Source organism: Manis javanica, chromosome X (genome assembly GCF_040802235.1).
Source record: "Manis javanica isolate MJ-LG chromosome X, MJ_LKY, whole genome shotgun sequence".
In the NCBI taxonomy this organism is placed as follows: domain Eukaryota; kingdom Metazoa; phylum Chordata; class Mammalia; order Pholidota; family Manidae; genus Manis; species Manis javanica.
The window spans coordinates 24,026,873-24,039,829 of NC_133174.1; the positions used below are offsets into that span (position 1 = coordinate 24,026,873).

The 12,957-nt window shown below is 38.1% G+C and overlaps 1 protein-coding gene and 1 pseudogene across 12 annotated transcripts in view; both read right to left on the reverse strand.

Annotated features, from left to right (window-relative positions):
- Positions 1-12,957, reverse strand: part of DMD (dystrophin) — a 2,259,748-nt gene that overhangs the window by 321,722 nt on the left and 1,925,069 nt on the right. For all 12 annotated transcript variants that reach the window (XM_036992000.2, XM_036992004.2, XM_036992005.2 and 9 more), the window contains 2 exons: positions 4,112-4,232; positions 3,225-3,493 (listed from right to left, as the gene is read on the reverse strand). In XM_036992000.2, the coding sequence (XP_036847895.2) occupies positions 3,225-3,493; positions 4,112-4,232 (390 nt within the window). The remainder of the gene's footprint in view (positions 1-3,224; positions 3,494-4,111; positions 4,233-12,957) is intronic.
- LOC118967239 (small ribosomal subunit protein eS6-like) lies at positions 10,038-10,779 on the reverse strand (annotated as a pseudogene).

Sequence of the window (12,957 nt, forward strand, 5' to 3'; positions counted from 1 at the left end):
GTGATAGAGTCACAAGGGGTGATGAAAATGAACTGAGGTGGGTGTATAAAATATTCTTCTGGCTATATATCTAATACTTTGGAGTTCCCAGCAGCATGGAGCCTCTGAATGCTTCAGTTGCTGAGAAGAAAAGTGGGAACAGTGGTTTTAACTTCTCTTCTACTTCTTTCAAAGTAAGTTTTAGTTAATAAAATCCACTGCTTATAAACTATCACCACCAAAGCTTCAGAGCTACAAACCTGTATTTATTTTATTTCCACTGCAAAATGAAGAGGAGCAACTGAATGAAATAAACATATATCAATTCATCTAATCTATACCTCTAAAAGAGGCATAAAATACTTACACAATACTGGTTCAGAAACTAAAACAATCACTTCTACTGTGACCAGTACATAAATACATAGTAAGTACTGTAACTTAAGTGTATCTGTGTCTGAGAAAGGTAGAAGTTTTGGTGTACAAAAGCTCTTTTTGAAAGGAATACTTAGCATAGGTATGTCTTGATATTATTGGGATCAGAATGAGAGTATTACCCATTAGGGTAGGGGGAACCAGGCTGGTCTTCAGATCAAGAACAAATCAGAAAGGGGAAATAAATGAATGGAAAACTGCAAATACGGCAGGGTGAGAGCCCGCTGATTCTTAAGCTATTCTATTTTTAGTTATTTTTTGTTATTAGATCATGCTGCATATATTCTCCATCCATGCTCCGTATCCTACAGATGATCCTGGGTGACAGATACGGCTCAAAATGAATCCCTGAGGTCTGCTCGGAAGCCTACATAGTCAGCCACTTCCTTGATTTATTAACTAATTTAGTTCCTTTGGGACATTATCCTAACTTATTTGTCATTTTGGGTAAGATTTTTAAAAATGTAGTTCCTATATTTTTGGAAAAAATACCATTTTTTAATGCTGATCAAATACTAGGTAACACATTTCAAAATGTTGTTTTCATTTGCAAGTAGACACCAATGTCAACCATTGCTTTCAATGTTAGACATGGGGGTTATAGAATGTTGGGGTGGAAAAGAATTTCAAGTTATAAAGTCAGACTTTTAATTAAAAAAAATCTTCACCTGCTATTTTCATGAAGACCTATTCAGTTCAACATTAGACTGTAGGCTTCAAGAAGGCAAAAAACATCTGTTTCACTCATAACTACATGTATAGCACATTATAAAGGGGCTTCTAAACAACTGGTGAATAAAGAAATAAAGAGGCTGAATTAAGATTCCTTATGTGTTTCTGGCACTGTACTTGGCCCTAGGAATTCAAAAACATGCAACACCATCCTTGCTCTTAGAAACCTCATTTGTATGGGACAGAATAATTATGTAAGTGACTTGCTACAATATCTATGAAATGTAAGCCTTACAATTTTAAGCATATGAGGTGCTCTATAAAAAAACAATGAATTGAGAGCAGTTTCTTCTGCTTGCTGGGAGTTGGGGGTGGGAGACACTCAGGGAAAACTATAAAAACAGGTGCCATTTGAGCTGGGCCTTGAGGGCTGAGTGGGAGCTCACCAGGCAGATGAGGTGGGGTGATCTAAGCAGAAAGAAGAGAATTGTGAAGGCAGAGAGTTATGAAAAAAGATGGCCTACTTGCATAAAGGGGTGGTGCGGTCAGAGTATACTGAATGGCCTAGAGAAACAGTCAGGAAATTCAGTCAGGGCTAGGAAGAAAAGGGCCACCTGCCCTCTTCATCCATTGTACTTAATTCTTAGGCAGGCAGTCTCCTGCAAGGAGTTTGGACTGCAAGGAGTTCCAACTTCTGCAAAGAGTTGGAAGACGATAGATGATGCAGAAATATCAGCAAAGAAATTGCTCATTCATTTATTCATTAACCAAGTATTTAACATGCAGTGTTTACGATATGACAGGTATACTGACTGGGAATGGGATCTAAAGGTGAGAAATACAACAGTCTGAGTACCAGATGCTGGGGGGGCTAGAACAGGACATTCGTTGAAAAGAGGAGAGAAAATGTAAAAGAGATATTCTGACCTAAAATGAGCAATCTAATGCAGTCAGTGAAAATGTAGAAGGATTTAAGAATGGACCTCCTGTTTCAAGCCCGAGCAACCTGTTGGATTATGTATGATCCATTAACGGGAAGAGGGAACACTGACGAAAGGGCAGGTAGCAGGGGACAGCACTAGGGGAATGACAAACAGGATGAACAAACTTGGCTTCAGAATAGTTCCTTTTGATTCAAATGGCATATGGATTAGGAGATTGGAAAAGAGATCCAGATTAAAAATTTAGATTTCTCCCTATCCATGCCACTTCAAACTGGGAGCATTTATACAATAAAAAGATCATTGAGCTGAAGTTAGAAACATGGGCACATCAACATTTGAAGGATGGGAAGCATTTCAAAACTGAGGAAAATAAAGGAAGAAGAATTTAGGTGAAACGGCATGAAAGCCCAGGGAGGAGAGACCTTGCAGAATAAGGGTGCCGGCAAACACGCAAAATGCAGGTGAGAATTTCACTCCTTTTGAATTTGAATCTGGGACGACTTTTGTTGGTTTTGACATTAGATGAGTAAACAAAATGTTTCAAATTGTGGATTTTCAAAATGATACTTGTAAATATGTATATCCTTTCTTTATAAATATACTTATTATCTTTGCATCACAAGGGAATTAACTTTGGTTTTCCGGACAATATTCCATATATATAAGGATATTTCTTAATATCTGCAGTAGACTAATACAACTCAAAATCGTATACATGCATGCATTAAGGGCCTTGATTCACAATACCATGACTTACCCAAATCATAGCATTTAGTTAGCATAAGGCCAAAACTTAGACTCCCGGCTCTTAAGTGTTATATTTTTCCCTGCTCTGATACTGAGTATCACAAAGATTATACACACGTGCATGCATATACAGAGACACATAAATCAGACCACTTCAGTACAAAAACTTAAACTTCCTAATAGCAAAATCAAAATGATTTTTTTTGCCCAGTAACTTTCAAATATTTCATTTTGTATTATTGAAGACAGACAGATGATTAGACCACTACATTCTCTTGGAGAAAAGACCACATGCAGGAAGACTTTGACTTTGTGAAAGACGGACTGGTTTTGAATGCTTAAGGGCCCTATTTTTAACTTGATGAGAAGAATATACTGCACTCAAATTTAGATTAGAACCTCTTTTGAGGCTCTCAAAGGGCTCTGAAGCAAAGCAGTAGATGGTACCTTGACTTTTTCGAGATGATCTTGGAGGGAGTCAATGAGGAGATCACCCACAGGCTGCCAGGATCCCTTGATCACTTCAGCTTGGCGTAGTTTGAGATCTAGCTCATCCGTTGCCTCCTGAAGTTCCTGGAGTCTTTCTAGGGCCTCATCTATTTTTCTCTGCCAGTCAGCAGAGTGCAGGTTCAATTTTTCCCATTCAGTGTTGACCTCCTCAGCCTGCTTTCGTAGGAGTCGTGTGACATTCTGGGCTCTCTCCTCGGGAGGCAGTTCTAAATTGGTAATACAACAAGATTTTAGGCCACATTTATTTTTGTTTAAAAGAAAAACATTGTTGAAAAGGTCATACTGGAAGAAAGAAAGAGAGGGAGTACACTTTAACAACAAGCCAACTCACTGATTAATAGCTCTTTTACATTTTGGCATACATTTTGATAACAGTCCAGCACGTCTAAAATCTGTCTTCCCAAGTAAATCTGTTCTACCTTGTATCATTCAGATAATCCAAGATTCATTTAAGCTATTGAGTGAAAAAGAGTTAGGAGGCACATCACAAGCTCTAGTTTACTTCACTCAGGCTCTTTAATTGAAAATTAGATTGTAATCTTTAAACAGTAGAATTCCTCCTCATAGAAAATCTCTTTATTCTTTTCTAATGTTTCAATAACTGGTCAGTAATCTCTTTTAACGTTTACTTTTGAATGTGCAGACTTATGCATGGTGGTTCATGATTTCTTTTTCTTTTTCAACATCTACACTTAATTTCAATCAATTCTATTTAACCTAGAAAATATGAGAGCTCTGCAGTCCCTGCCAGCAAGAATGGATGGGTTGCTCTGTCACCACTGATCCTTCTATCAATATGTTATTACAGTCCCACATTCAATTACCTCTGGGCTCCTGGTAGAGTTTCTCTAGTCCTTCCAAAGGCTGCTCTGTCAGAAATATCCGTACAGTCTCAAGAGTACTCATGATTACAGGTTCTTTCATTTTCAATTCCCTCTTGAAGGCCTGTGAAAGGAGATGAAAATAAATGCTTATTTGGCTTTTGGCATTCTTCTTAAAATTAATCCCGGGGGCTCGGAACTTGGTTATGAAATTCCAGGTCAATTTCCATCTCCTTTATTTATAAAATGATAGTCATAAAATGATCAAGAAGGCTATACAGATCTTTCTCTTAATCAGGAAACTACTATGTTTGTAAAAAACTATTCTGGAGAAGATGTGGGAGCTTTCAAGATGTTAATGTCCTTTCATTAAGATAAGAGTGATTTATGGATATAACCTGACCACTGAACTTGAAATCTGGAGCAAAGCTGCAAGATATGTATTGTGAAACACAAGCAGGGCTAATGAAGAAACTCATACCCCAAAGCATGGACGCCTAGAACATAATGGGGAGCCTGAAGAGCCATTTGGAAGAACTTAGGTTGTATCGAAGTATACAACCAATCCAATTCATCATCATCAGTTAATTCAGTCAAAATGTCTGACAATGAATAAAATGATGCATTAACAGTAAACTAAGTCAAAACTCAATTCCTTTGGAAAATACCCATTACATTATCCATTGTGACCTCTTTGAGAATAGTGGAAATGTTTTCAGGTATACTGGAGGCAGGGCTTGTGGAATTCTATAAAAGAGAAGGCGTAGAATAGGTGTCGTGAGGTCATCTAGGAGGCAATTATCAATTTTAATCTCTAATCTGTAATCCTTATTGATACAGGGGGCTAAAAGAAAAGCAAAATTCATAGTTTCTGCCTTCAAGAAGCTTCTGGACCAAAAGAAGGGAGAAAACTAAGACAGTAGAAACAGAGTGAAAACAATAAAATACATATAAAATTGAGTGCTGAGGGCTGGGAGACATCCCATGAGGCTAAATTAACAGATACTCAGAAACCATCTAAGATTATTACTGACCCAGATTCTGTGATCTCAGTAGTGAAGATATTAATGAAAGTATTAAGTACCACATAATGCTAATAGATCAGTGTAAAAGCAACAGTAATAATAACTGTCCAGATCTAGGGCTTAATGATTCATATCTTTTCCCAATTTTATCCTAGTTTTAGTAATGCAGCCTACTGAATTTAAGCCCTGTTTTGTTATTGGAAGAAAAATGAGCCCTATCTCCTATAAACTTAAGATACATCATGTTATAGGAGTGCTCCAGAACTGTATTGTATGACACATTTATAAAAATCCCACTGGTGTTCACCATTCCAAGGAATCTGGAATCTCATACTTTGCAAGATGACTCATCTTCCATAGTTACTTACAATTCACTAGAGAAAGGTGAGGTGTTTGAACCAAAATAATGAAATTCTGTCAGTGGAATATTAGCATTCAGCCTTTGGATGGATGGCAATGTAGTTTCTGTATAGTGGGAAATTCTTACACCCCGGAAATCATACAGAGTAGGTCGGTCTAATATTTCATTTGAAATCTGTGTGTGTATGTTTCTGTGTGTATGTGTATGTAAAGATGCATGTAGGTGTCTATGTTTATAGAGTTGTTATAATCCTGTATTTTTCTCATACATCCAATTTTCCCAACTTCAAGCAAATCGCTATTTTGCCTTGGGTCTCTACTTGGACTTGACAGGAGGTGACTGATACTGACCTTATTAATTAAAGAAACAATAATGGCTCCATTTATTGAACTATGAGTAGTTGTACTAGAAAATAGAAACTAGAAATACAAAGTTGAATTTAAAAAAGCCCCTCTCACCTGGGGACTTATATAACGGAAGAGTCACACATATCAATAACTTCAATACAAAGTGGAAGGTGCTATAGGATGGTATAATATGAGAAAGGAATTGGGAAAGGCTTCCTAGAAGAAGCCTTGTATTCACAAAGAATTTTGAAGAATGTATATAAGTTAGCAAGGGGAAGAGCAGGAAGAGGAAAGCAAGGGACGGAATACAGTGTGGCATGTACAGTTTTTCTCAAGCAGGCCAGTGTTTCTTGAATATAAAGTACAAGGAGAGGACATGCCCGGAGATGAAGCAGGACACTGTCATCATCTGAAAGTATATTATATCTTTACACCAGAAACTGAAGCTTTGTCTGTGACTATATATGCCTTGCTAAGAAGCCTAGGTATTGTCTTGTAGGAAACCAGGAATCTTTGAAAGGATTTAAGCAGGGAAGTAGCACGTGAATATGTATGTTTCAAACAGATCTCCCTGACATAAATACAGAATATGTATTTGAGAAGGGTAGAAATGGAATCAGAGAGACCAGTTAGGAGGCAATTGCAAGAATTCAGTGAAAGATTATTAGGATCTGACCCACGGCAATGGCACCAGATAAGAAAAAAAAAAGAGAGAGATAAGAGGAGGGAAATGTTTTGAATGCAGAGGTGTGAGATTTTGGTGATTGAATAGATGCTTGGAGATAAGAGAGAGGACAGAGAAGTGATGATTTATAGTTTCTAGGTTGAATAGATGTGTGAATGATGGCTGCAATTACACTAAATGTGAGGAAATAAACTCTCCTGGATTTCTTAGAAAGCTTTGGCCTCTCGAGAACCTTCTCATACCATGGGAATTAGATCTATCATCATTTGTGGAGTTAATTTCTCTGATCTAAGAGGGCCAAATGGTTTAGCCCAGAGTAGGCTCTCAGGTTAGGCTCCAAGTTGTCAGAAAGACACTAGGGTGGCTGTGTTTCTAGATATTTACACTTAAAAAATTGAAGCCCAGACCTTGGAGACATTTCTAGGTTGTAAAATCTGAGACATGTGGGGCTAGCTGGCTCCTGGAATAGTTTGAGTTAGGACTCAGGCCCATTTTTGTTCACAAGAGACCCTTTCAGAAGGAGAAGGGGACAACTGCCTCCTTCTCTTTATTAGCAGAGAAAAATCCTTTTCTGGTCTTTCACCTATGGAGAGTACCCACCACTTCCGTAGGAAAAGTTTCCATCAGCTCTCAGCATGTCTGCCTAGGGGTAAGGCTTGGGGCAAGGGGACAAGGGAGGTGACAATATTTACTGTATTTAAGGTAATTAAAAGAAATCTTCCTCTGATCCAGAACACCTCAGACTTGGTGAGAGCAATTTCAGATGAGGGCAATAGCCGAGAAGTAGGTTTAGTTCAGGAGTTAATGGGAGAAGGAGTAAGTATTTTAGATGAAAGTGATTTGTGCATTACCTTTTTTCTCCAAGATGGAAAGGAGGATGATGGGATAGGAAGATAGAGAGGATCACAAGGTAAAGGGAACATACATTCTTTTTGGGACAGGAATGGTTGGAAGATAGACTGAAAGTAGGAAGCTAGCGGTAGGGTAACCAACCATCCTGAATGGCCTGGACCTGAAGAGTCTCTCATGATGTGAGACTTTCAGTGCTGCAACCAGGACACTCAGGCAAACAAACCTGGACAGTTGGTCACCAGATCAGAGAGGAATATATTAAAGACCTAGAACAGGGAGAGCAGAGATAATTTTTGGAGCAGGGTCTGTAAAATAAGGAGGTGGATCTTAAAGGTCTCATCAAATTGAGAAAGTCCAAGATGCTATTTTGTAACACAATTCCTTTGTTACAACTGGATAGCAAATAATTCAAAGCTATGGGCCATCCATCCATTGTGAGAGACCCCCCCCACCCCCCAGTTGTTGCCAATGGCTTAGCTGCACTACAGCTGCACAGTTCATTTCTTAAATATGAGTCACAGGATGAAAATGAGTCTAAAGAAAAGACAAAGGAAGTTCTTTCATTACAAAGACATAAGCACTGTTATTTTTACATTGTAGCCTGAAATTAAGAAAAGAAAGTGGATGGACAAGAAGATTAATTGACTGTATCCTCAGAATTTAGGAAGATTTAGACCAAATACAAAAAAGGTTAGAAACCCCAGAAGAAAGGGAGAGAGAGTTGGTTCCAGAAAATGAGAGGATAAAAAAAATGGGAATGTTTTTCATTAAGGAAAAAACTATAAATAGGACTAGGCCATTGTAAAGATGGTTATCTGAAAAGTCCATCTATCCCCTTAACAAATTTTGAACATCTACTATGTACCAGACACTGTTCTAGGCACTGGGCACCAGTGGTCCTTATAGTATGGAGTTAAAGAAGAGACAAGTGTATGTAGCAAAAACAACAAAAAGCCTGTGAAGTTTCTGCACTAAAATAATGGAAAATCGATTTTTCAATATTTAATCAACTTACCATAAAGTGCATGTTACAACAGTTCACAAAAATAAGAACATTCAATGTCAAGAACTTCAGCTCTTTGATAATAAAGTATCTTGTCTCTCAAAGAAAGTCTATTTGAAAGACATTTGGGAAAACATATACTCAGATACAATACTGATTTTGTCTCATTGATTATGATTAACATTCTAAACCAGGCAAGTTGGTTCATTCATGTGCTGATGTGAAAAAGATGTCCTTCTTCCATACACATACAGGCTACATCTTTATACTTTTTAGATGTCAATATTCAAATGTTAAAATATTTATTTGCAGAATTTTTTGAACAGATACAATTATTAAACCATCCTCTTCCTCACACTCTCCTCTTCACTTTTCCAACATAGCCAGATCTAAAATAGTGATGTGGGAAAATCAGAAGCAACTACGAAGACTTCAAGCACCTCCATGAAGAGAAAATAGTCTGTTTTACAAATGAGAAATAATTGGGCATACTAAATTGACATCTTACCTTCAGCTTCCAAGGTTCACAAAATAACTTAATAAAGCATGTATTCCAAAATTATAGTAGCAGTACATCCTGAGGTAAATCCATTTATTTTGAAGGTGAAATTATATGATGGATAGCATTTATACATCACAAATACTATCCAACCAGGTGACTGACTTCTGGCTGATTAATTAGCTGATTGAAAAATATTTATTTTGAGTCTATTCTATATAAGATAAGGAAGATGTAGGGAGCCGATCTTTGTCCTTAAGCAGTCAATTGTTTGGTTCAGTAGATATGTTTGTGGTACTTTAATACTATGAATGCAAAGTGAAGTACAGATAAATTAGGGTTTACCTAAGGTCATCAGTTCATTAGTCACCTAGAATCCAAATCTTGAAATTCTTAAGCCTGACTGGAAGTGAATGATAGCAAAGAATAAAAGTTCCCTGAATTACAATAATTTGGAAGACACATAAGTGGAAAATACTAATGACCATGAAACAAGTCAGAAGCTTTAAAAACCTGAAAATAATAGAGAAGCACAAGTCACTGATTATTTGCTTTTTTTCTTGCCTCCTGCTTGCAGAAAAAATTAAGGTACTACCACAAACACCTATGAATACCACAAAAAGAGAAGCAATTTAGAACTATGTGTAGAGGGGATGAAATGAGATACTGGTTTGCTTGATGTGCTTCAGAGAAGAGAGGGGCAGGATGAGAGGTCTGGGCACAGGCACCGGTATTAGAGAGAGAAAAGCTATACTCCTTCCTGTAGAGACAGTGGTCCCATCACTATGTATGAAGTAAAAGCCCTTTCTTTTTAAAACACAGATCTCTTTCAACCATGTACAGACTCCATGGAGCTGAATTTTACCTATATTCCCACTGAAGTAGCAAGTGTGGATGTGTGTTATTGAGACTGAAATTTGATGGAGTGACCATACATTACTTCCGCATATGTTCACAGAGCTTTACCGAATCATCCTGCGAGGCCAGCGGAAGTGGGGCAGAGAGCGCTGCCCTGTGTGGCCGCAGACCTGACGTTCAAGTCTGGATTGGGCCAAAACTTTGCTGTGTGTTCTAGAACAGGTCACAAAATCTTCCCGAGCCTTCACATCCTCATTAAAAAAAAAAATGTCTGATCTTAATTTATTACTCAAAAAATCTCATTTCTGACTCGACTGAGTCTCAGATGTAGAAGCTCTCAGAGAGGACAGCCTCTGTCTCTTGGCAATCTCTTCCTGGCGTTTTTTTTTTGGCCTCCTTCATTCTCTTGGCTAAAAAAGTTTAGCATATTCTGCAGCTTTGACTTTATTTTTCTTAGTACGCTGTTTCTTCAGAGCAGTACACCAACGTTTGTATTGCAGGACACGTGAAGTAACAAGATGCTGAATCTTAGACACTTTGGCCCTAGGTTTCTTACCTTCTTTGTTTAAGGGCTTTCTTACAACGTACTGGCAGACATTATCTTCTTCAGAGAGATTGAAAAGTTTGCGGATTCTGGTAGCTCATTTGGGTCCCGGGAGATGAGGCACAGTAGTGTCAGTGAGTCCAGGAATATCCTTCTCCCCTTTTTTTAACAGTGACCAACTTGAGAACACTGGTACGCACAGTGCAACGCTGAGCAGATTTGCACTGTCTTTCTCCAGTCCTCTTGGTCTGTAACAGGAATGTCCCTGACTCAGTAGAAGAGGGACACGGCAATGCGTCAAGACACCCTGCTTCATGAGGAAGCCTGGCTTGTCATTCCCACCACTGATTCAGACCACATAACCCTTCTTCACCCAGAGTGTCAGCAGCAACCTCTGTGGCCATATGCTTCTTGCAAAAAGTACAAAGCTTGTGTTCATTGTCCACCTCAATGAGATTTTCGTGGTCAGTGGCTAGGAAAGAGATATTCAGCTTCATCAACCGCCTCAGAGGTGCCACGAAAAAGAGAAGGTCTCACATCCTCATTTGCAAAATGTGGGGTTTGCTGAATACCTTATCTAAGTTCTAACATCCAGTTCTAATCATCTATGATCAACACATTTAGATCACTAATTGGCCACAGGTCTATTATATGGTAGCAGTTTGAGAGTCTCTCTTAGGCATCATTACTAATGATAAAAATTATAGCCACAGCTTGGCATATAGTAGATATTCCATAAATATTGTTGAATAAATAACAGAACATGCAGTCAGAAAACCAGAGTGTGTGATCTGGAGGCCACTTTGATTTAGATTGAGAATATGCTTGAGAGTAGGAGGCTGGGCTCATGAATTATTATAGAAAAAAGTTAATGCTGTCATTGGGAAAAACAGAGATCTTATTCTGGGCCTACCCTTATGTTCTAGACCCAAAGCTGAATGTAACTTTTGAGTTACTGGGTGGATTTTGCTCAAGAGGGAGGCCCCCGTTAGCTCTGCCTTCTTAATCCTAGTGATTTCTTTTCTACAGGAGATGCTCATATCCAAATATTCAAAGTCACATATTTTGAACTGCTGTGTGGGACTTTTCCCCTCGTCTACTAGGAGATGAAAGAACACTAGACAGCCCCTAAAATTTAAAGTGATCCCTTGGTGCTGTTTGTTCAACAGAAGGTTACTGAGTGGGCATAGGACAAAGACACTAACATAGTCATATTTGCAAGTCGATCAGCACTTTAAATGTCACTGAATATTATTCTAGTTTCCATATTATTTCTACCTTGTCTGTATGTCTCCTATGTCATTTTTACTTTTGATAAGAAAGTTGCTGAATACATCCCATCACCATACTGACCGTCTGCATTTAAAGAGCTACCATATTTATTGAGTCTCAGACACATCAGACATATTTTATTTACTAAATGCTGACTTAGGGGCAATCAATGCCCAATTAATTTGAAACCAGGATCTTACAAAAAGGCAAGATACAGCAATGTGGTTAATAGGAATAGCTGGAATTTTGCCTATAAGAATCTAAGGCAAATCCACAGGAATTCATGGAAGAAAGAAATTTGAAGAGGCAATGGAACAGCAGCAATAACAACAAAAGACAAAGGATTCCTTAATATTCATTTGAGATAACTGGTATTAGAGAAATTATGAAAATGGAGCATATGGTCATAATCATCTTAATTTTTTTATTGTGCTAAGAACACTTAACATGAGATCCACCCTCTTAAGAAAGTGTTAAGTGCACAATATTGTTGACTATAGGCACTATGTTGTACCACAGACCTCTAGAACTTACTAATCTTGCTTGACTGAAACTTTACACCCATTGAACGACAGCTCCCCATTTCCTCCTCCTTCCCTGGCGATCCCTCACAACCACCTTTCTACATTGTGCTTCTGTGAATTTGTCTTCAAACGAGATGGAAACAGTTCCTTATTTTCACTCCACTTTGGAATAAAAATGAAGGTAAGGGATCTCGGTATCAGATACAGGTAGCTATTGTTTCAGACAGTCAACAACATGAACAACAACAGTAATTTCCAAATGAGATTAAATCAATTTGGAGCAAAGTTGAAATAGAAATGGACATATTTTAAGCCTGAAATTATTAAAAAAAATTCTGATTGTACTCAGTGAGGAAATATTTTTGAGTGTTTTGGGGGGGGGGGGGAAATATGTTTCATAAACTCCTTGTTGAGATTTATGTTTTTGAAAGTCTTTTAAACTAAGAATTGTGTTCTTTGAGATCAAGGGCATGGGCTAGAATAGAGTCCAGCCTGCTTGCAGATCTGTAATACTATGAAGGAATAGTTTAGTGCCCACGCAGCATCTTGAGCAGCTGTTTGCCTCTCGATCCTAAGCCTGGCTGCTTCCAACAACCACTGAGGAAGTCACTTCCTACTGACAATAATGTTGTTAAGCTCTGAGCTGACCTTGAGAAATCACTCATGAAAACTCAATCTATTCCGATGGTCTATTCCCATGGTCATTTAGGGAATTGGGTCTTAGGCCAGTGAGCCTAAACTCCAAATTTTGGAAATTCTTTCTGAAGCAATAGCACAGATGAATGGATTATTAGGAAACCTTTTGATAAATTAATTTATATCTATTCTCAAGTGGGTCAGCCAAAACTTGAGAGTTCCAAGTGTAAGTGGTGAATAATT